We start from the raw sequence: 22801 nt of genomic DNA on the forward strand, positions 1-22801 counted from the left end.
GTTCCCCATGGGGTTCAGGGATCTCTCAATGGCCCTATTGCTCTCCATGGGGCTCAGGGATCTCTCAGTGGCCCTATTGCTCCCCATGGGGCTCAAGGATCACTTAAGGACCCCACTGTTCCCCATGGGGCTCAGGGATCTCTCAGTGGCCCTATTGCTCTCCATGGGGCTCAGGGATCACTTAGGGGTCCCATTGCTCCCCATGGGGCTCAGGGATCACTTAAGGACCTCACTGGTCCCCATGGGGCTCAGGGATCACTTAGGGGCCCCACTGTTCCCCATGGGGTTCAGGGATCTCTCAATGGCCTTATTGCTTCCCATGGGGCTCAGGGATCTCTCAGTGGCCCTATTGCTCTCCATGGGGCTCAAGGATCACTTAAAGACCCCACTGCTCCCCATGGGGCTCAGGGATCTCTCAGTGGCCCTATTGCTCCCCATGGGGCTCAGGGATCACTTAGGGGTCCCATTGCTCCCCATGGAGCTCAGGGATCTCTCAATGGCCCTATTGCTCCCCATGGGGCTCAGGGATCACTCAGTGGCCCTATTGCTCTCCATGGGGCTTAAGGATCACTTAAGGACCCCACTGTTTCCCATGGAGTTCAAGGATCACTCAGTGGCCCTATTGCTCCCTATGGGGCTCAGGGATCACTTAGGGGTCCCATTGCTCCCCATGGGGCTCAGGCATCTCTCAATGGCCCTATTGCTCCCCATGGGGCTCAGGGATCTCTCAGTGGCCCTATAGCTCCCTGGGGAGCTCGGGGATCACTTGAGTCCCCCATCGGGCTCCACGTGGTGCAGAACATCAGCACCCCCCTCCTCGCTCCCCCCCTCCCCAAACCCCGCACCCCCTTCCACCTTCACCCCCAACCCCTCAGCGGCTGCCCCACAGATATGGGGCTGATCCCCCCCTCCATCCCTCAGCGTCCCCAACACCTGAGCAGTGATGTGAGCCAGGTCCCTCCTTAACGCTCCCAGCGCCCTCTCCGCTTGGCCCCTGACCCTCAGCAGCCTTTCTCTCTCCCTCCCCAGTCTCCCCAGTTCCTCCTGCAATCCGGCGATGGCTTCTAATTTTCGACGCCGGCATTTTTGAGCAGCTACTTTGTTCTTGCCCCGACGGCGGATATCTCGAGCCAAAGCCAATTCAGCACCGGATAGATGAGAACGACCCAGGAGAGCGTTGAAATCCTCCGCCGGGAGGTTGATGATGGCATCGGGACCGATGGGCAACGAGAGAGCCAGAGCTCGGCGGGCATCGCGGCTGCTGCGGGTGGGGGGAGCTGGGGGGGCGGAGGGAGGGGGGGGTTGGGGGTAATGGGGGACGGGGGGAGGGCATGGAGGGGTGGGGAATGGGGGGAGGAAATGAGGGGGGAATGGTGGGGGTGTTGGGGGGATGGGAGGGGGGAGGGGTTGGAGGGGGTAAAGGGGGGTGGGAGGGGGGAGGGGGCAGAATTGGGGGTCGTAGGAGGGGTCGGCGGCCACGTCGAGGCCCTGGGGGGAGAATGAGGGGTGAGGGGTGGCACCCGGTGGCCCCATTGCTCCCTATGGGGTTCAGGGGACATCATGGGGGGGGAGGAAGAATGGAAAGGGGGTCCCGTTTGGGGAGGTGGGGGGGGGTGACACTGGAAAGTGCTGTGGGGGTCTTTTGTGGTGGGGGGAGTGAGGATGGAGGGGGGGCGTGCAATGGGGGGGGCTTCAGGGTGGGGAGATGTGAATGGGGGGGGTTTCAGGGCGGGGAGATGTGAATGAGGGGGGCTTCAGAGTGGGGAGATGTGAATGGGGGGGCCCAAGGTTGTGAGGTGCAATGGGACAATGCTCTGGAGGTCTCCGGGGGGGCACAGCTGGGGTGGGGGGGGTCCCAGGGGTGATGGAAATGTGGGGGGGGGGCGGTGAGATGCGCCGCGTGCTGCCGGCAGGTGGCGCTGCAGCACCGCGCTGGTGGGTAAGGGCGTGGTCTATGTGTGGGCGTGGTCTATGTGGGGGCGTGGCCTATCCGGGGGGCGTGGTCCACCTGCAGCTCGCTGAGGGAGAGGATCTCCTGCCACGTGACCTCCACCTCGGCGGGACCCGGAGGGGGCGGGGCGATGGGCGGAGTCAGGATGTGGCCCCGCCCCCCGAACTCTCCCAGCGTCGCCAGCGTCTGCGGAACAGCGCCTCTGATTGGCTGCGGGCCCTTAGCCCCGCCCCTACGACCACCCCCCCGCAACCCCAGCATCTCTAAACCCCCCCCTCCCACATTTCCATCACCCCTGGGACCCCCCCTCCCCCCAAGCTCCCCCACCCCCCCACACCCCATTGGACCCCCAGCTCCCTCCCCTACCCCCATCCCTTGGCACCCCCAGCCCCACAATTTCCCTCCCCATTCCCCCCCCCAGACCCCAAAATCCCCCCCCCCCCAACCCCAAAACCTCCCCAAACCCCCTCACTGCCTCCCCCCATAACCTCCACGCCCCCCCCTCCCCTTGTCCCTATGATCCCCACTTTGTCCCCCCTCCGTGTCCCCACATCACCCCTACCCCCCCCCCCTTTTACCCCCCTTTATCCCCCCCCACTCACCTCGGCTGCTCCCCGCATCCCTCCAGGTTCCCCCATCCCACAGCCAGGGCTCCCACTCCTCCTGCAGCCCCAGATAAGGGATTATCACCCACAGCAGCACCGTGCCTCAGTTTCCCCATCCAAGGTATAGGGAGGAGTGACACCTTCCCACGTGACCCCTTTGGGGGGGGGGGAACTCCCACCCCACCCCCCTTTTTTGGGTTCCCACTTCTGCTTTCAGGGTGTGGCTGTGGGTTCCCCCCCCCGGTGCCCCCACGTTGCTCCATCCCATTGCCCAACGTTGTGGGGCATTGCAAAAGGCTCAACTGGCATCTCTGTAGGGTGGGGGTCACCTCTGTGTCACCGCGTCTGTGTGACAACACAGCGCCCAGAGACCCTACAATAACACAACTCTGAGAGACCCTACAATAACACAACTCTGAGAGACCCTACAATAACACAACTCTGAGAGACCCTACAATAACACAACTCCGAGAGACCCTACAATAACACAGCACTGGGAAACCTTCCAATAAAACGGTGCCAGAGTTCATACAGTAACACCTACAGCGCCTACAGACCCTATAACAACCCAATACCAGGAGACCCTACAATAACCCGGTGCCAAGAGACCCTACAATAACCCAGTGCTGAAAGATCCTACAATAACACAGCACTGGGTGATCCTACAATAACCCAGTGCTAGGAGACCCTACAGTGACATGGTGCCAGGAGACCCTACAACAACCCAGTGCTGGGTGACCCTACAATAACATGGTGCCAGGAGACCCTACAATAACCCAGTGCTGGGAGACCCTTCAATAACCCAGTGCTGAAAGATCCTACAATAACCCAGCACTGGGTGATCCTACAATAATGCAGTGCTGAAAGACCCTACAATAACATGGTGCCAGGAGACCCTACAATAACCCAGTGCTGGGTGACCCTACAATAACATGGTGCCAGGAGACCCTACAATAACACAGCACTGGGTGACCCTACAATAACCCAGTGCTGGGAGACCCTACAATAACCCAGTGCTGAAAGATCCTACAATAACACAGCACTGGGTGATCCTACAATAACCCAGTGCTGGGTGACCCTACAATAACATGGTGCCAGGAGACCCTACAATAACACAGCACTGGGTGACCCTACAATAATCCAGTGCTGAAAGACCCTATAATAACCCAGAGCCAAGGCCATACAATAACGCAGAACTTAAAGACCCTGCAATAACACAGCACCTACAGACCCTATAACACCAGGAGACCCTACAATAACCCAGTGCTGGGTGACCCTACAATAAGATGGTGCCAAGGGACCCTACAATAACCCAGTGCCAAGAGACCCCACAATAACACAGCACTGGGTGACCCTACAATAACACGGTGCCAGGAGACCCTACAATAACCCAGTGCTGAAAGACCCTACAATAACCCAGTGCTGGGAGACCCTACAATAATGCAGTGCTGAAAGACCCTACAATAACCTGGTGCCAAGAGACCCTACAATAACCCAGTGCTGGGTGACCCTGCAATAACCCAGTGCTGGGAGACCCTACAATAACCCAGTGCTGAAAGACCCTACAATAACACAGCACTGGGTGACCCTACAATAACCCAGTGCCAAGAGACCCTACAATAACCCAGTGCTGACAGACCCTACAATAACCCAGTGCTGGGAGACCCTACAATAACATGGTGCCAGGGTTCATACAATAACCCAGCACCTACAGACCCCATAACACCACGAGACCCTACAATAACACAGCACTGGGTGACCCTACAACGACACAGTGCCCTAAAACCTGTGTTATCTCAGCCCCTACAATAACACGAACCCAGCAGACCCCACAATAACAGCAGGACCCCACAGCAGCTCAGTGCCATCCGCTCTGTGGGGCCGTTGGGGCCGTTTCCTCCCATTTCCCCCCCCTCCTCCCCCTCCCCTTGTTCCTGGAGGGGCCGAACCGCAGAGCTTTGGGGCCGTTATCAGCCCTACCGGCCCTGATGGCAGCTGGCCAGGGATGGTGTGCTGTGCCCAGCCCGAAGCCAGTCCGAAATGTGTCCCAACCCTGCCCAGATCCTGCCCCAATCCTGCCCCAAACCTGCCCAGATCCTGCCCCAGATCTGCCCAGATCCTGCCCCAAACCTGCCTGGATCCTGGCACAGTCCTGCCCCAAACCTGCCCAGATCCTGCCCCAGATCTGCACCAGATCTGCTCAGATCCTGCCCCAAGCCTGCCCCCAACCTGCCCCAATTCTGCCCCAATCTTGCCTCAAACCTGCCTGGATCCTGCCCCAAACCTGCCCCAGATCAGCTCAGATCCTGCTTCAATCCTGCCCAGATCCTGCCCCAAATCTGCCCCAAACCTGCCCAGATCCTGCCTCAGATCTGCACCAGATCTGCTCAGATCTTGCCCCAAACCTGCCTGGATCCTGGCACAGTCCTGCCCCAAACCTGCCTCGTATCTGCCCAGATCCTGCCCCAAACCTGCCCCAGATCAGCTCAGATCCTGCTCCAAATCTGCACCAGATCTGCTCAGATCCTGCCTGGATCCTGCTCCAAACCTGCTCAGATCCTGCCCCAATCCTGCCTGGATCCTGCCCAGACCCTGCCCCAATCCTGCCCCCGATCTACTCAGATCCTGCCCCAATCCTGCCCCAAACCTGCCCAGATCCTGCCCCAATCCTGCCCCAGATCTGCTCAAATCCTGCCCCAATCCTGCCCCTAACCTGCCCAGATCCTGCCCCAATCCTGCCCCAGATCCTGCCCCAAACCCAGATGCTGCCCCAAACCCACCCCTTGTTTACCTACACTCACAGTGGCTGCACCCCCCTATTTGCACCCACACGTGCACTGACCCAAGCACAAGCACACACAGTGACATATGTGCACCCACCCCTTGCACACGCATGCACAGATCCCCAACTGTGCCTGCACACCGACCCCCAGACACACACGTATGTGCAAACACCTGGCACAGAGACCCCTGCATTTCATCCAGGTGTGAACACACCAACACAAGTGTGTGTATATGTGTGCCTGGGGCACACAAACATGCATACACCCACCCCTTGCACGTGTCCCTTGAACACAAGTGTGCCACCCCTCGCACACCCTTGCACACACACGCGCCCACCCTTTGCACACGCGTGTGCCACCCACCTGGTGTGTGCCTGCGCTCACAGCAGAGCCATGCTGGGGGTAAAGGGAGCAGGGATGGGGGACGTCCCCACAGTGCCAACCTCGGGGCGGGGACACCCCAGAGAGTGGGTGGGGGCAATGGGGTGGTGTGTGGGGTGTGGGGGGGTAATGGGGACACAAGGAGGAGGGCAGAGGGATTGGGGGCACAAATAGGGTGGGGATGTGGGAACGCACAGAGATGGGGACAATGGGGGGGGGTTCACAGGGAAACGGGTGACAAATGTGACACCCCCACGGCTGGGTGTTATCAGTGGGGCACAGGACATCCGCTCCCGGCCGCAGCGGGCGGCCTGCTTCCCTCTGGGGTGACAAAGTGACAGCAGTCCCTGGGGGCACCCATGGACCCCCCCCTAACACCCCCCCCCACCCCACTTCCCTTGGGCGCTGTGGGGTGGGCCGTGTTTGTCCCCCTGCTCTGACCCCATCCCAATGTCTGCATCGACACATCCCCCCCCCCGCGGCTCCTCACGGCCCCTCGTTGTCCCCCACTGCGTCCCCAGGTCCCCAAAGCCCCGATTCTGGAGAAGCCAAAGGTCAAAGGTGATGCCCCCAAACGGGGGTCATGACCCCATTAGAGATGAAGCCACTTCCGGTCATGTGGTTGAGGAGCCGGCCAATAACAGAGCGCGGCTAGAAAGCTGGTGACGTCAGCGCTTCCCTGGTCACTATGGGAACAGTGCCGGCCCCTCGACTTCCGGGAATGGATAGCGCTGATGATTGACGGATCGTAAATCCAATCATTAGCAGGATGGGAAAAGATGGCACACCCACCGAGCGAGACCTCGCAACGATTGGTCAGTTTATCGCCGGGCGCATTCAATGAGACAAGGGGGGCGGGGCTCGGCGGCGTGATTGGCAGCGGAGCAGCCAATCAACAGCGGCCGCTCTTCCGGCTCCACGTCGGCAGCGGCGAGCGCAAAATGGAGGCGCTGATTTTGGTAGGGGCGGCCGGGGGGGGGGGGAGGGGGGGGCGGGGGAGGCTGAAAGGGGGGAAATGGGGGCAAATGGGGGCGGTGGGGGGAAAGGGGAGCTGCCGTGGGTATTAATGGGGGATGGGGTGGGAAGAGAGGGGCGGTGAGGGGCTGCATGGAGGCAATGGGGGGCTGTGGGGGGTGGGTGGGGGGGTTTTATGGGGTTGGGGGGGGTTTATGGGGGAAATGGGGGCACCGTTAAAAGGGGGGAGGAGAATTGGAGGTAAGTGGGGGGCTGTGGGGGGGCTGTGGGTTCAATATGGGGGGGGTGGGGGTATATGGGGGGCTCTAAAAGAGGGGGGGGGGGCAGTGGGGCTCCATTGGGGGCCGGGGGCATCAGTAAGGGGTCACGGGGGGGGGGTTTGGGGGCAATGGGGGTAAATGAAGAGTGGCAATGGGGGTAAATGGGAGGGGGGCTGCAATGGGGGGGCGAGGAGGGGTTCAGTACGGGGCAATGAGGGGTTAAAGTAAGGGTTAAAGTGGGGGGGGGTCTCTGGGTGGCTGCAGTGGGGGTAACTGGGGGGGGGAAGGGATAAAATGAGGGGGGGCAGTGGGGGGAAATAGGGGGAAATGGGGTTTTCAGTGAGGGTTAAAAGGGGGGGCTCAAAGGGGGGGCTTCATTGGGATCAGTGGGGGGTAATGGAAGTAGATTGTGGGGTCCTTTGGGGGATAAATGGGGGGTTCGAATGGGGTCAAATGTGGGGCTCTTTTGGGGGGGGGGGCAATGGGGGCAAATTGGGCACTTCAGAGGGGGGGTAAAACGGGGAGGGGGGGTCACTGGGGGTGACGGGGGTCAATTGGGGGCAGTGGGGAGGCTCCTATGGGGCTGCAAGTAGTGGGTGGGCAAAGGGGGGTGAAGGGGATCCAGTGGGGGGCTGTCAATGGAGGGAGCTGCCAGGAGGGGTGACTGGGGGAGGAAAGTGGGGTTTCTATGGGGCTGACCGGGGGGTGAAAGGTGGGGGGGGGGGAGGCTTTGTTCTGCCTGTGGGTGCCCACCCCACGGCGGTGGCCTGGCAGCACCCGGGTCGAGGTTCTGTCCTACACTCCGGCTGTGGCTATGGGCAGTCAGTGCATCACAGAACTTGGTCCCGGGAGCTCGGCAGCGACGGGGACGACGTGGGGACTGCTGACAAAGTTGCTGTCCCCCCATGTCCTCGGTGCCACCCGATGGGGGTGGGGAGAGGTGAGGGAACGGCACGGGGATCCCAAAGGGTGTCGGGTTTAGGGTGGCACGGTGTGATGGTTGGTGGCTGTGCCCTCCTAGGAGCCGTCTCTGTACACGGTCAAAGCTGTCATCATCTTGGATAACGATGGAGATCGGCTCTTCGCCAAGGTGAGGGGGGGGGTGGTGGCATGGAGGGGACAAGGAGGTGGGATTGGAGGGGTGTGGGGATGGGGATTGTGGGCACAGAGGGATAAAAGGGTGAGGGATGGGGAGGGCGCCAACATGGGGAAGGTGGGGATGGATGTAAAGGGGTGTGGGCGCAGGGATGGCACACAGATGGGGACACGGGGCGGTGGGACACACAGACACCTTTGGTGGCCCGGGGAGCAGGTTGGTGGCCCACTGTAGGGTGGTGTGGGGCCTTTTGGGTGCTTCACATCCCCACTGTCCCCACAGTACTACGATGACACGTATCCCAGCGTCAAGGAGCAGAAAGCCTTCGAGAAGAACATCTTCAACAAGACCCACCGTACAGACAGTGCGTGTCCTGGGGGTGGGGGGAGAGGGGGGCTGTCCCTCCCCACCTTGGGGACATCACAGCCATCCCTGGTGGCCGTGGAGGTGACGCTGCTGTGCCCACAGGTGAGATTGCTCTGCTGGAGGGACTGACTGTTGTCTACAAGAGCAGCATTGACCTCTACTTCTACGTCATTGGCAGCTCCCATGAGAATGAGGTGGATGGGGATGGGGGGGGGTGACAGGGTGGGGGCACCCAGGGGTGCCAGGATAGGAGGGATGTGTGGGGTGATGGGGTTGGGGACACTGGGGTGGCACGTTGGGGGTATCTGTGGTTCCAGGGCAGGGTGGGGACAGTGGGGTGGTAACTGGGGATGTGGGGAGGGGGCACAGAGGTGGGGGATGCCAGGGGAGGGGCTGACAGTAAGGGTGGGAGCTTGGGATCATAGGGGACAAAGGGAGGGGACATTTTGGGCCATCAGAGCTGGGGGACACAGAGGGAGGATGCAGAAGGGGCCACCTGGAGGTGCCAGGCCCTGGGGGGGGGGGGCAGAAGGGGAGGTAATTTGGGGAGGGGGGGGTTTTATGGGGTTGGGGGGGGGTTAGGGACCTCTGTGTGCCCTCATCCCTCAATGCCACCGTGTGACACTGCTGTCCCCACAGCTGATGCTCACAGCCGTCCTCAACTGCCTCTTCGACTCACTCAGCCAGATGCTGCGGTATGAGGGTCTGGGGGGGGGGCACCCATGGGTGCTGGGGGGGGTGGGGTGGGGGGGCAGCAGGGGGAGGGGGCACCCGTGGGTGCACAGACCAACTAAATCAACTGTGGTGGTGCTGCTGTAAAACACACTGGGGTGAGAGTACATGGTGGGGGGTTTGGGGCTGTAGGGTGGGTTTCTTTTCCAGGGTGGGGGGCACTCAGGGGGTGCTGAGTCTGTGTGTGTCCCCCCCCTTCCCCCCCCCATAGGAAGAACGTGGAGAAGCGAGCGCTGCTGGAGAACATGGAGGGGCTCTTCTTGGCCGTGGATGAGATTGTGGATGGAGGGTGAGTGCATGTGTGCCCCCCCTCTTGGTGTTCCCCCCTTCCCAGGGTGCTGAGGGCTGCTGGGGGGGGGTTGAGGGGGGGGGGGCTGTGGGGTGCTGACAGCGCTCTGCTCCCCCTCCCATCTTGTTTTTTTCTCCTTCCCCCCCCCCTCACAGTGTTGTCTTGGAGAGCGACCCACAGCAAGTGGTGCACCGCGTGGCAGTGCGGGTATGGGGGGGGCAGAGGGGGGGACAGGGGGGGTGATGGAGGGGGGGGAGGCAGTGAGGAAGTGGGGGGCAGTGTATTCCCACCCCTCCCCCAGTAACTACTGCATTCTGTGCACTGCAGGGTGAGGATGTGCCCCTCACGGAGCAGACGGTTTCTCAGGTAAGCCCCCCCCAAGGGGCATTCCCCTCCTCCCCCCCCCCCCACCCAAAAGCACCTCTGCGGTGTCCCTGCGTGCCCCCATGTCCCCCCCATGTCAACCCCCCCCTCCCCATATCCCTGCCACCATGCCTGTGCCCATGAGTGCCCCCTCAGTGTCACCTGGGAGCTCCCCTGTGCCCCCAGAGCCATCCCTGTGCCCCCCCCCATTTTCCCTAGACACCCCCAGACCATCTCCCACCATTTCCCCCTCTCCCCCCCAACCCTTCCCAGCACCCATGGGCGCCCCCATCCTGACTTTGCCCCCCCCCCTCCCCATTTCCACAGGTGCTGCAGTCAGCAAAGGAGCAGATCAAGTGGTCGTTATTGCGTTAACTCGCCCCCCCCCCCCCTCCTGCACCCCAAAAAACACATCGTGCCCCCCCAATTTTGTGTGCTGCATTGTCTCTACCTGTGCCATCCCCCCCCCCTCCCCCCCAGTGACAAAAACTTGGGGAAATGGGGACACCACACACCCGGGGGGGGGGGGCTTTGTGCCACCCCCCCCCCAAAAAAAAAAATATGAGTCCAGGCTCAAACCTCGTCCGTTTATTGGGGCAAAGCAGGGTGGGGGGGACGGACAGACAGATGTGGGGAGGGTGACAGCTGCTGTCCCCCCACCCCTGCAACAAAAAACAACCAACAACAAAACACCAAAAACCGTTATCTCCCCCCCCCCCCCCTCGGCCTGCTATTGCTTTGCTTATATCACAGTATTGACTTAGAGGGGGGGGGGAGCAATAAAAATGGGGGAGGGAGGGGGGCAGTGCCAAGTGGGGGTGGTAAGGAAGGGGGGGGGAGCACAGTGAGAGTTGTGGGGCAGTAAGGATGGGGAGGGACAGTGCCAAGTGTGGGGGCAGTAGTGATATGGGGGGGGGGGGGGCACAGTGATGGGTAGTAAGGCTATGGGGGGGGGGGGGCACAGTGATAGCAGGGGAAGTGAGAAGGGTGTGTGGGGGGGTCACAGTGATGGGGGCACAGTGCTAGTGGGGGGTCAGTGAGGGGTGGGAAGCGATAGGGGTGGGTGGGGGGGGGGGCACAGTGCTGGCGGGGCAATACCAGAGCTGGGAACGGAATTATTTACAGGGTGGGGGGGTGCCCCAGCCCCCCCCCCGCATTATTGCAATGGGCTGTGCCCAGTGGGGGGGTCCTGGGGGGTAAGGATGGGTGCCCCCTTCCCCCCCCCCAGGGTGTGTGCAGGGCTCGCTGCCCTCAGTGCAAGAGGTCATGGCTTGGGGGGGGGGATGACACCGTGGGGGGGTGGGGAGCAACCCGGGGTGGGGGGGGGCTCCCTTCCCTGCGAGCCATCACTGATTGCTTAGCGGTTCCCTGAGGTACCGGGGGGTGTTTTGGGGACCCCCCCCCCCCCGGACCCCCCTACCCTGCCCCCGGGGGTGGGGGGGGGGATGCTGGGGGTCCCCGTCCCCATGGGAGTTGTGCAGTGGGGCCGGGGGGAAAAGGGCTGGGGGAGGGGGGGGCTCATCTTTTTCCTGCCAAATATCCAAATTCCAGTTAAAAAACAATCGCTGAGCCCAAAAAGCAGGGATTTGGGGGGGTTGGGGGGGGGCTTGCCAGGCGTTGGGTGCTGGGGACGGATGCTGGGTGCAGCTCCTGGGTGCAGCCCGTTGCTATGGACCGTTGCCATGGAGATGGGCCGGGTGGCGTTGCCAGGTGCCGTCGCTAGGGGGTGGTTGTAGGGCTCAGTCGCTGGGTGCAGCTGCCAGGGGCTGTTGCCAGGTCCCTTTGTCACGTGACGGTTGCCAGGCAACCGTTGCTGCGTACCACTGATGCGCATGGTTGCTAGGCAACCGCTGCCGAGTACCGTTGCCAGGCAACCAATGCTGTGTGCAGTTGCTGGCTCCCGTTGCCAGGTAACCGTTGTCGTTGCTGGGTCCCACTGCCGGGGTCCGGTTGCTAAGCAACCGTTGCCGGGTGTAACTGTAGGGTCTCGTTGCCAGGCAACTGTTGCTGGGTCCCGTTGCTGGGTAAACATCACCGAGGGAGTCACCGGCCCGTGGCCAGGTGCTGGTTGCTGGGTAAACACTGCCGAGGGTTGCTAAGCAACTGTTGCTAGGTGCCGTTACCAGGCAGGATGCCGGTCCTGTTGCTAGGTAACCATTGCCAGGGAGGTCTCTAAGCAGGATGCGGGGTGCGTTGCCAGGTAACCGTTGCCAGGCAGTTCCTTTGGTGGGTAACCATTGCTGTTTGCTAGGGAACCGTTGCTAGGTAACCATTCCGGGTTGATTGCCACATCCGGTTGCCAGGCAACCGTTGTTGGGTTGTGCTGGAGGAGAACCGCCGCGTGGGCGCCTGGTAACCACTGCTAAGCAACCATCGCTGGGTGGTTGCCGGGTAACGGTTGCTAGGCAACAGCTGTCAGGTGACAGCTGGGTACCAATTGCTGGCCGGTTGCTAGGCAACGGTTGCCAGGCGACGGTTGCAGGAGTGTGTGTGTGTGGGGGGGGAGGTCAGTATGGGGAGAAGAGGAGGGGGGCATGGGCAGGACGCAGGGGTCCTGGGGCAGGACGAAGCAGGGCGGGTGCCAGGGGGGGGCCGGGCAGGAGGGGGGGTCCTGGGGGTCGCAGTGCCAGCGGGGGGGCGGCCATGGCTGCGGCGGCTGCTGCCAGGGCCAGGGGGGGAGGCAGCAGCCCCCCTCCTGCCAGCGCCTTCGGCAGCTCCTTGGGGAAGGGCAGCGGTGCCTGCGGGAGCAGGGAGGGGGTCAGTACTCCCCCATACAACCTCCCACGCCCCCACGACCTCCCACCCCCCCTTCCGACCCCTCCAGATCCACAGGGATACCCTGGAGCATCCCCCACCTCCAAGGTCCCCCCTTCAGATACCCTACATACACCCCCAGGCATGCTCCAAGCACCCTACGTAGGACTCTAATCACCCTATAGGTAGTTGTGAGCACCCCTCTGCCCCACAGGGCACCTCCACACACCCTGTAAGTATTCCCAGCCCCCCCCCCAGCTCCATGAGATACACCCTAAAATACAACGAGGCACCCTACAGACTTCACTCTTCCATAAAGACACCTCCAGGCATGCCCCCACCCCATAAGGCACCTCCCAGACACACTATGGCTATCCCCAGACACTCTCCTGCCCCATAACACGCTTCTAGGATGCCCTATAGACACCTCTGCCCCATAGCATGCCCCAGAGATACCCTCCCCATCTCACCAGCTCTGGGGGGCTCCGGGGTTTCTTGTGGCGGCTCAGCAGTGGGTTGGGTTTTCCAGCCACCCCATCCCGGTGCCGTCGGCTGGAGATGTGCTGGAGGGAAGGGGATGGGACACAGAGGGGTTGAGCAGCGATTAAAGATAAGGGACCCACGTCAAGGATGAGATTGGGAAGCTCAGGAGACTCTGGGAGGATTATAGGGGACATGGAGCTGTCTGGGGGATGTTTGTGGGGGAGGCTGAAGTCGCAGGGGGGGCATGGGGATGGTGCTGTAGGGTCCTCAGGGATCACAATGGGCTCAGGAGAGCTTGGGGGAGATGTATGAAGGTCGAATGGAGCCCTGGGGGGGGGGGGTCAAAAAGGCTTGAGGAAGGGTCTCAGAGAGGTTTGGAGTGGTCCTGTAGGGTCCTAAGGGGTCTCGATGGAATCAGGAAGGTATGGGAGGGATCCATGAGGGTTCAGGGGGACTCAGATAGGTTGGGGAGGTTCTGGGGGGGGGGGGGGCAGTCCTCAGTGTGTTTCTAAGGGGGGTCAGAAGGGTCTGAGTGATCCTATGGAACCCTTGACCATCTCACAGCATTCTGGGGAGGGGCAGTGGGGTTGGGAGACCACGAATGAGTCTGGGGGGGTCCTGAAGGTATCTGGAAGGAGGGGGGGGTGGGGGGTGGAGGGTGGAGGGGGTATTGTACCTGCTTGAGCTGAAGCTCGGAGTTGAGGCGGACGTTGCAGATCTGGCAGTGGAAGGAGCGCTCGGGGGCTTCATCCGGGGGGGTCCCTGTGCCACCCCCCAGACGTGGGAAGGCGCGGATGGGTCCCAGCCCACTGCGTGCCTCCACCAATGTCTTGTGCTTTGTCCCTGCACGCACAGCACGGCGTCACCTGGGGACCCCCATCACCTACACAACCCCTCCCTGAACCTTTGAGACCCTCACCAATGCCCTCCCCCTCCCCCCAAATGTCCCGTAGTTCTTTTCTCTCTCTCCGTAACACCCCAATATCACAACAGTGTCACTGTACCCACGGAGCCCCCCCCATGCACCCCCAAACCTCCTGTGTTCCCATATCCCCGCACTCCTCAGCATCCCCCCATCCCCTTCGACGTCTTCCTGTCCCCTCCCCATCCCTCTGCCCACCTTTATTGTGTGCCTCGAGCTGGGACAGGGAGTTGACAGCCACCTTGCAGAGGGCACAGTAAAGCAGCCGCTTGGCCTTCGCCTTCTCCTCCTCCTCCTCCCCCTCCGTTGCACCCCCAGGTCCCCCCTTTGTCCCCCCCGGTGCCTCTGTGGCCACAGCAGGGGGATCAGGGGGGAAGGGGGCCCGGGGGCACTGGGAGCTGCAGGCGTTGGGGGCTGCTCGCCTGCGGGCACATAGAGAATCAATTGGGACCCCCCCACACACACACCTCACCCTGGGGGAGGAGGGGGTTGGACGGAAGAGACCCAAGCAGGCAAACATCACCCTGGGGTGACACGAGGACACCTGGGGACTCCTCGAGGTGCAGAAACCCACCTTTACGCTCAGGCGTCTCCCCTGTTGGGTTGGGGGTGGGTGCAGGGGGGTCCTGGTTGTCCCCAGTGTCCCCCCCACGACGAGCACGGGCGGCCTCCAGTCCCTTCAAGCGCCGTGCGTGCCGGTTCCCCTGGTAGTGTGCTGCTGCCTGGCTCTGGGGACAAGGGGTCAGCACTGCAGCCACCCCCTGGGGGGCACACGGCAGCACCCCACACATCCCCACCCTGGGGACGTGGGTCATTGTGGGGACACGGTGCCTAAGGAAGCCCGCACGCAACCCAGGAGGTGTGGGACATCACGGTGACACCCGATGCTGGTGACAGAGCACCCAAAGGGCCCCCACCCTATGGACAATGCACCCTTGGGACATGGGATACCCCCAGAGATGTCCACGCTGGAGACACGGGATGCTCTTATGACATGGGACACCCATGGACCTCCACTTTGGGGACATGGAGCACCCCAAGGACCCCCACCCTGGGGACACGGGTTGCTCTGATGCGGGACACCATGGGGACACCCATCATGGGAACATGGGACACCACGAGGGCACGGGACAACCCGTGGATCCCAGCCACTGTGCCCCACAGCGGGGCAGGACCCAGTGTGTGTATATGGGGGGGTCCCATGTTTTGGGGGGGGGTCTCACCTCGGAGTTGAAGCGGATCTGGCAGACGCTGCAGGCGATGACAGGACGCCGAGGTTTGGCCAGCGCCGCTCCCAGCACCGCTTTGGGCACCGGCTCCATCTGCAGCATGGGGGGGTGTGTGTGTGTGTGTGTGTTTGGGGGAGGAGGGGGGGTCACATCCTGCACCCCAAAGCCACTCTCAGGAATCTCTTAGCTCCCAGAGCACTCCTCCAACCCCTCCAAAGTATCTTCCCCGTACTTTGGGTGCTCTAGGAGGAGCTGGGGGTGCTGGGGGTCAACCTAAGCTGTGGGTCAACCCAAACTGTGGGTCAGCCACTACTACATATTGGGCTACAGCTTGATATATCCTCACTAGAGAAAGAGGAAGGGAAGGGGGGGGGGGCATCAGCTGCTCCTGACATTGGGTCAGCCCAAACTGTGGTTCAACCCAAACTGTGGGTCAGCCTAAGCTGTGGATGAACCTAAACTGTGGGTCAGCCTGTGCTGTGGGTCAGCCTGTGCTGTGGGTCAGCCTGTGCTGTGGGTCAGCCTAAGATGGGGGTCAATCCAAACTGTGGGTCAGCCCATGCTGAGGATCAGCCTAAGCTGGGGGTCAATCCAAACTGTGGGTCAACCTGTGCTGTGGGTCAGCCCAAGCTGGGGGTCAGCCTAAGCTGGGGGTCAATCCAAACTGTGGGTCAGCCCAAACTGGGAGTCAACCCGTGCTGTGGGTCAGCCCGTGCCATGGGTCAGCCCAAGCTGGGGATCAGCCCAAGCTGTGGGTCAGTCTGTGCTGTGGGTCAGCCCAAGCTGGGGGTCAGCCTAAGCTGGGGGTCAATCCAAATTGTGGGTCAGCCCAAACTGGGGGTCAACCCGTGCTGTGGGTCAGCCCGTGCCGTGGGTCAGCCCAAGCTGGGGGTCAACCCGTGCCGTGGGTCATCCTAAGCTGGGGGTCAATCCAAACTGTGGGTCAGCCCCCCCCATCAGCCGCCCCCGCCCCATTCCGTAGCTCCTCAGGAATCTCTCCCAACCCAAACCCCGGGGATGTGACCCCGCCTGTTGTTCAGCCTCAGCCCGAGCTTCGTGTCACCGCTTTGGGAAACAACCCCAAAATCGAGGCGGCGGAGCTCGGCGAAGCCGTTTATCCCACAGCCAAGGCCCGCAGCGGGGCAGCTGGCCGGGATTGTCGCCAGGGCCGCGGCTCCCATGGGGACACGGAGGCGCGTGGCCGCCGAGGGCCGGCAGGTCCGGTGGCACGGAGGCAGCACGGGTCGGGCACGGGGCCATGGCAGAGGCCCAGCGAGGAACGCGGCCGCCCAACGCCGCGTTCAGAGCCGGGATTCCCACCCCCCTTCTCCCCAACTTTCAGCTTCCTCAAGGAATGCTGCTTATTGTGGGGGGGGGCGGCAGCCACGATGTATACATGACCCCCCCCCCCGCCGGCCGGACCCCCATAAGGCTGAACGCCCCCCCCCCCACCCAGGCTCACCGCGAAGCCCCGGGCCCACTAGGCCCGTTCCCGTCGCCATGGCAACGCAACGGGGCGCCCCTTGTCCCCTCCCGGCCACCGTAGCGCCCCCCCAGTCCAGCCGGCCGCCCCCGTTCCCGTATCCCCCAATATCGGCTCACCCCCGGTAACGGCGGTAAAAGGCGGAGAGCGGCGGCGGCGGCGTCGGGTAGAAGGAGGCGGCCGTGGGGCGGCCCCAACGGGCACGGGGCCCGCAGCATGGCCCGGCCCTGCGGGAGGGAGGCGGGTGGGCCGGGGGGCCGCCCACGGCTGTAGGAGACCTCTGACCTTTGACCTCTGACCCGCTTGACCTCTGACCTACCTCCCCCCCTCGTTGTGGTTATGGGGGATGGGGGGGGGGGGGGAAGGCAGAGCGATGGAGGAGAGACGCAGCGCGTTGTGGGGGGGGAGATTGGGTGTGGGGGGGGGTCCTGAAGGTGCTGGGGGGGGTCCTAAAGGGGATGGGGGGGTCCTAAGGGTGCAGGGGGGTCCTAAGGGTGCAGGGGGGTCCTGAAGGTGCTGGGGGGTTCTAAAAGTATTGGGGGGGTCCTAAAGGGGATGGGGGGGTCCTAAGGGTGCAGGGGGGGGTCTTAAAGGGGATGGGGGGGTCCTAAGGGTGCAGGGGGGGTCCTGAAGATGCTGGGGGGTTCTAAAAATGCTGGGGGAGGGCCTAAAAGGGATGGGGGATCCTAAGGGTGCAGGGGGGTTCTAAAAGTACTGGGGGGGGGTCTTAAAGGGGATGGGGGGGTCCTGAAGGTGCTGGGGGGGGTCGTAAAGGGGATGGGGGGGTCCTAAGGGTGCAGGGGCGTCCTAAGGGTGCAGGGGGGGGGTCTTAAAGGGGATGGGGGGGGTTCTAAGTGTGCAGGGGGGGTCCTGAAGGTGCTGGGGGGGCTCTTAAAGGGGATGGGGGGGTCCTAAGGGTGCAGGGGGGGTCCTGAAGATGCTGGGGGGCTCTAAAAGTACTGGGGGGGTCCTAAAGGGGATGGGGGGGTCCTAAGGGTGCAGGGGGGGGTCTTAAAGGGTATGGGGGGGTTCTAAGTGTGCAGGGGGGGTCCTGAAGGTGCTGGGGGGGGGTCTTAAAGGGGATGGGGGGTCCTGAGGGTGCAGGGGGGTCCTGAAGGTGCTGGGGGGGCTCTTAAAGGGGATGGGGGGGTTCTAAAGGTGCAGGGGGGGGTCCTGAAGGTGTTGGGGGTTCTAAAAATGCTGGGGGGGGGTCTCAAAGGGGGTGGGTTCTTAAAGTACTGGGGAGGGGGGTCCTAAAAGGGATTGGGGGGGTTCTAAGGGTGCAGAGGGGGTCCTGAAGGTGCTGGGGGTTCTAAAAACGCTGGGGGGGGGGGTTCTAAAAATACTGGAGGGGGGGGGTCCTAAAGGGGATGGGGGGGTCCTGAAGGTGCTGGGGAGTTTTAAAAGTACTGGGGGGGCCTAAAAGTGATTGGGGGTTCCTAAGGTTTAAGGGGGGGTTCTGAAGGTGCTGGGGGGGTCTTAAAGGGGATGGGGGGGTTCTAAAAGTACTGGGGGGGGTCTCAAAGGAGATGGGGGGATTCTAAAGGTGCAGGGGGGGTCCTGAAGATGCTCGGGGGTTCTAAAAGTACTGGGGGGGGGTCTCAAAGGAGATGGGGGGGTCCTAAGAGTGCAGGGGGGTCCTGAAGGTGCTGGGGGGCTCTAAAAGTACTGGGGGGGTCTTAAAGGGGATGGGGGGTCCTGAAAGTGTTGGGGGTTCTAAAAGTACTGGGGGAGGGTCTTAAAGGGGATGGGGGGGGGGTCCTAAGGTTTAATGGGGGGTCCTGAAGGTGCTGGGGGGTTCTAAAAGTACTTGGGGGGGTCTTAAAGGGGATGGGGGGGGGGTTCTGAGGGTGTTGGGGGGTCTTAAAGGGACTGGGGGAGTCCTAAATGTGCTGGGGGGGGGGAAGGGAGTCCTAAGGGGGCTAGGAGGGTCTTAAAGGGGCTGGGGGGGGGGCTAAGGGGGGTAGGGGGTCCTGAAGGTGCTGGGGGGTCCTGAAGGTGCTGGGGTGGGGATCCTAAGGGGGCTTGGGGGTCTTAAAGGAACTGGGGGGGTGCTAAGGGGGTCTTAAAGGGACTGGGGGGGTCCTGAATGTGCTGGGGGGGGAGGGGGTCCTAAGGGTGCTAGGAGGGTCTTAAAGGAGCTGGGGGGGTCTTGAAGGTGCTGGGGGGGGGGGTCCTAAGCATGCTGGGGGTTCCTGAAGATGCTGGGGGGGTCCTAAGGCTGCAGGGGGGTCCTGAAGGTGCTGGGGGTACTAAGGATGCTGAGTGGGGGGCAGGGAATTGGGGGGGGGGGCTGAGCCATGAGGGAGAGACACAGCACGTTATGGGGGGGGGGAGGGGGGGTGACTTCAGATATAATCTGGGGGTCCAAAAGGTGCTGGGGGGCAGAGAATTGAAGGGGGGGGGAGAAGGGTCACAACCATGCAGGATTGCTGTAAGGACGTTGGAGGGGGATGTTGGCCATAATGGGGGGGGGGGTCCTGAAGGTGCTGGGGGGGGAATTAGAGAATTAGGGGGGGCACAGGGATGCTTGGGGGGGGGGGGGCACAGCCATGCAGGAGAGCTGTAAGGACATTGGAGGGGGGGATGTTGGACGTAATGGAGGGGGGGGGTCTGTTTATGCTGGGGGGTTGCGGAGGGCCAGAGGGGGGGGGGCAGCGGTCACAGCAAGGGGGGGGGGTCAGTCATAAGGGGGGGGGGTCACCGGGGTGCGGTGGGGGGGGGGGGTGATGCTGCGGGGGTCCTGCAGGAGACCCTACAGCAAGGGGGGGGGAATCAGCCATATGGGGGGGGGGGGGGTGAAGGGGTCCTGGGGGGGGTGGGATAAAGATGCTGGGGGGTCACAGCGGTGGGGGGATGCGGATATAAGAGGGGGGGGGGCCGGAGGCACTGCAGGAGGAGGGAGGGGGGGGGGGGGGGCACAGCGGCTGCGGTGCTGCAGCCACCGGGGGAGGAAACGCGGCAGAAGAAGGGAAGGGAATGGAGGAAGAAGAGGAGGAGGGGGGGGGGGAATTTTTACCTGCGGGGCCCCCCCGGCCCCGGTGGCGGCGGTTGTCCGCGTCCCCGTGCCCCCCCCGGTGTGTCCGTGTCCGTGTGTGTGTGTGTGTGCCCGTGTCCCCCCCCCCCTCCCCGCACAGCGCAGCCAATGGCGCCGCGCAGAAGTGGGGCAGCCGCACCGCGGGGGGGCTCAGCCCCCCCCCCCCCCCCCACCTCGATCCTCCAAACCTCCCCCCCCCCCCCCCGATCCTCTTCCCACGGGGTTTGGGGACAAACGGGGTCGGGGAGCGATTTCACATCGGGTTCGGGCGACCCCCCCCCCCCGGTGTCGGGTCCCCTCCTGGTGGCACCTGGGGACACCTGGAGTTGCCCCCCCCCCCCCCCCCCATCACCGTGCCCCCCCACGTCCCCTATTCCCGGTGGGTCCGGGGGGTGGGGGGGCACCAGGATGCCCGTTTTCCCCTTCTGGTGGTGCCAGGGGACACTTCTATGGTGGGTCCCTCCTTCCCATAAGGTTTGGGGACACCCACGTGTGTCCCCCCCTCCCCTTCCTCAACCCCCCCCCCCAAACTTCCTACAGCTGAATCCCCCCCCCCGTGTCCCCTCCCAATGGGCACTGGGGACATCCAGACTGGGGTCCTTCATTGGGTCCTGGGGACACATGGAATCGGGGGGGATTGGGGACACCGGGGTGGGTGATCAGGTCCCCTCCTGATGGCCCTTGGGGACATGGGGGTGTTGGGTGCCTCCTTCCCACGGAGCTGGGACCTGGGTCCTCCAAGGGGTCCTGGGTCCTCCAAGGGGTCCTGGGGACACCGAGATCTGGGGTCCTCCAAGGGGTTCTGGGTCCTCCAAGGGGTTTTAGGGACACTGGGATCTGGGTCCTCCAAGGGGTCTTAGGGACACCAGGATCTGGGTCCTCCAAGAGGTTTTAGGGACGCTGGGATCTGGGTCCTCCAAGGGGTCCTGGGGACACCGAGATCTGGGGTCCTCCAAGGGGTTCTGGGTCCTCCAAGGGGTTTTAGGGACACTGGGATCTGGGTCCTCCAAGGGGTCCTGGGTCCTCCAAGAGGTTTTAGGGAGAGCGGGACCTGGGTCCTCCAAGAGGTTTTAGGGACACTGGGACCTGGGTCCTCCAAGGGGTCCTGGGTTCTCCAAGGGGTCTTAGGGACACCAGGATCTGGGTCCTCCAAGAGGTTTTAGGGATGCTGGGATCTGGGTCCTCCAAGGGGTCCTGGGGACACCAAGATTGGGTCCTCCAAGGGGTCCTGGGGACACCGAGATCTGGGGTCCTCCAAGGGGTTCTGGGTCCTCCAAGGGGTCCTGGAGACACCAAGACCGGGATCCTTCAAGGGGTCCTGGGTCCTCCAAGAGGTTTAGGGACACCGGGACCTGGGTCCTCCAAGGGGTCCTGGGTCCTCCAGGAGGTTTTAAGGACACCGGGACCTGGGTCCTCCAAGGGGTTGTGGAAACACCGAGATCTGGGTCCTCCAAGAGATTTTAGGGACACCAAGACCGGGGTCCTCCAAGGGGTCCTGGGTCCTCCAAGGGGTCCTGGGTCCTCCAAGAGGTTTTAGGGACACTGGGACCTGGGTCCTCCAAGGGCTCCTGGGGACACCGTGATGCCCACATCCCTTCCTGGTGGCCTTTGGTGACACCCAGACCTGCTGCTCCCTCCCCCCCACATCCCTCACATCCCCCCCACAGCCCCACGTGACCCCAACACGCGCGTGCAAGGACACGCATGTGCGAGATCACGCGTGTGCGAGGCCTTGCACACCCACTCACGTGTCCTCGTGGGCGTCCTCCGCCCCCCTCGGCCACGCGTGTCCCCGGCGGCTCCGGCCTCGCGCCGCACGCCAGCAGCTCACACGCCTGCGCACACGTCAGGACACGCGTGTGCAAGGCGGGGGCGGGGGCGGTTGCCATGGGAATGGAGCCCCCACCCCGCCACACCCGCACCCACGCCCGCCCCAGGGCCTAAGGTGGGGCACCAGGCCCCGTGCAAGAGCCTTGCACGACTGCGCCAGCCCTGCACGCTCCCCTGCGCACCCATTGCACGGATTTGCACCCCCCTTGCACGATTGCACACCATTTGCACGCCCGCTGTGCGAAACCCTCGCACCAACACCGCGCCACCGTGCACCCCTCATGCAAAACTTTCACGTGGACGCCACCACTGCATTGCACAAGGGTCTCTCGTGCAAGACCCTTGCACCAACACTACACGCCCCCCTTTGCACACCCACCGCGCACACGCACAGCACACACACAGCCCCCCCCAAGCGTTGCACTTCACACCCCACACCCCCGTGCAAACCCCCAATGGGCACAAATGCTCCTCTGCCTTGCACACCTTGCACGCCTGCACTCCTTGCTTGCACACCTCGCCACCCCCCCGGAGAAAAGCCGTGCACGGCCGCCCCCCACTTTTGCCTCCCCCACCCTGGGTGCTTCTTTCCCATTTGCACACCCCCCCATTTGCACACGCACACACACACACACACGCTCCTCCGCCTGACCTCGGCCGGAGGGGTTGGGGGTGCGCGCAGGGCTGCAGCGGGCACACGCATTGACCCCCCCCCCCCAACTCCCCCCCCCCCCAAGAAACCCTCCGCCTCTGCGCATGCGCCGCCCCCCCAAAGCGCGCGCCCGCCAGCTGCTGCGTCACGTGACGGGGGAGGCGCGCACGTGGGGTTGGGGGGGGGGGGCAGCAGCATGGGGTCCTATGGGTGCTGGAAGGGGGGGGGGGGGTCCTATAGGGGTACGGAGGGGCTGTGGGTGCAGTTCACAGTCTGGGGGGGTTGGGGGTGTAATGGGTGGGGGGGGAAGCGATGGGGTGCAGTGATGGGTCCTATGGGTGCTGGGGGGGTGCATTGAAGCTGAAGGGGTGGGGGGGGGGGGTCCTGTGCATGGGGGGGGGGGGGGGGGTCTCCATAGCAGGGCTTTTTGGAGGGGGAGGGGGGGGCACTGGATGTCGGAGTTCCCCCTCCCCCTATGCAGGAACAGCGGTGCAATGAGGGGGAACGGAAAAGGGGTGAGGGGGGGTGAGGGGGGGGGCATGAATAATTGAGAACCGACGCGTCCCGGCTGCTAATGGCCGCGGTAATGGATGTCACCGAAACCTGAGCC

General features: G+C 63.1%; 2 protein-coding genes and 1 long non-coding RNA gene across 4 annotated transcripts; 1 reads left to right on the top strand and 2 right to left on the bottom strand.

Annotated features, from left to right (window-relative positions):
• Positions 1 to 1412: 1412 nt before the first annotated feature.
• Positions 1413 to 6329, bottom strand: LOC149913930 (uncharacterized). The gene is made up of 4 exons (XR_016460781.1): positions 5703 to 6329; positions 2554 to 2614; positions 2009 to 2137; positions 1413 to 1488 (listed from the first exon to the last, which is right to left on the bottom strand). It is a non-coding gene; the product is annotated as an uncharacterized LOC149913930 (long non-coding RNA).
• Positions 6330 to 6572: 243 nt separating this feature from the next.
• Positions 6573 to 10314, top strand: COPZ1 (coat protein complex I subunit zeta 1). 2 transcript variants are annotated; one of them, XM_090128268.1, is made up of 9 exons: positions 6573 to 6679; positions 7977 to 8045; positions 8334 to 8415; positions 8520 to 8611; positions 9057 to 9112; positions 9361 to 9438; positions 9594 to 9645; positions 9766 to 9804; positions 10129 to 10307. In XM_090128268.1, exons 1-9 carry the CDS (start codon positions 6662 to 6664, stop codon positions 10174 to 10176), a joined length of 534 nt encoding a protein of 177 aa, XP_089984394.1. In that variant the 5' UTR covers positions 6573 to 6661; the 3' UTR covers positions 10177 to 10307. The 2 variants fall into 2 exon arrangements, with proteins under 2 accessions (XP_089984394.1, XP_089984395.1); XM_090128269.1 differs by lacking the exon at positions 6573 to 6679 and adding an exon at positions 7749 to 7895 and having other exon boundaries at positions 10129 to 10314.
• A 944-nt stretch (positions 10315 to 11258) lies between these two features.
• On the bottom strand, positions 11259 to 22246 carry ZNF385A (zinc finger protein 385A). Its single transcript, XM_090128275.1, has 9 exons — positions 21458 to 22246; positions 16792 to 16899; positions 15184 to 15282; positions 14535 to 14688; positions 14322 to 14382; positions 14159 to 14280; positions 13715 to 13881; positions 13026 to 13118; positions 11259 to 12539 (listed from the first exon to the last, which is right to left on the bottom strand). Exons 1-9 carry the CDS (start codon positions 21596 to 21598, stop codon positions 12309 to 12311), a joined length of 1176 nt encoding a protein of 391 aa, XP_089984401.1. The 5' UTR covers positions 21599 to 22246; the 3' UTR covers positions 11259 to 12308.
• Between the last annotated feature and the right edge of the window lie 555 nt (positions 22247 to 22801).

This window comes from Phasianus colchicus, chromosome 33 (assembly GCF_987193195.1).
Source record: "Phasianus colchicus chromosome 33, bPhaCol1.hap1.1, whole genome shotgun sequence".
Lineage (NCBI taxonomy): Eukaryota > Metazoa > Chordata > Aves > Galliformes > Phasianidae > Phasianus > Phasianus colchicus.

Coding starts and splice junctions, on each gene's coding strand:
- ZNF385A (XM_090128275.1), bottom strand. CDS start 21,598: ATGGCAACCGCCCCCGCCCCCGCCTTGCACACGCGTGTCCTGACGTGT. Junction 16,900..21,457: donor GAGGACGCCCACGAGGACAC/GTGAGTGGGTGT, acceptor TCCCTCCCGCAG/GGCCGGGCCATGCTGCGGGC. Junction 12,540..13,025: donor CCCGGAGCCCCCCAGAGCTG/GTGAGATGGGGA, acceptor CTGCTCCCGCAG/GCACCGCTGCCCTTCCCCAA.
- COPZ1 (XM_090128269.1), top strand. CDS start 7,770: ATGGGCAGTCAGTGCATCACAGAACTTGGTCCCGGGAGCTCGGCAGCG. Junction 8,416..8,519: donor CAAGACCCACCGTACAGACA/GTGCGTGTCCTG, acceptor CTGTGCCCACAG/GTGAGATTGCTCTGCTGGAG. Junction 9,113..9,360: donor TCACTCAGCCAGATGCTGCG/GTATGAGGGTCT, acceptor CCCCCCCCATAG/GAAGAACGTGGAGAAGCGAG.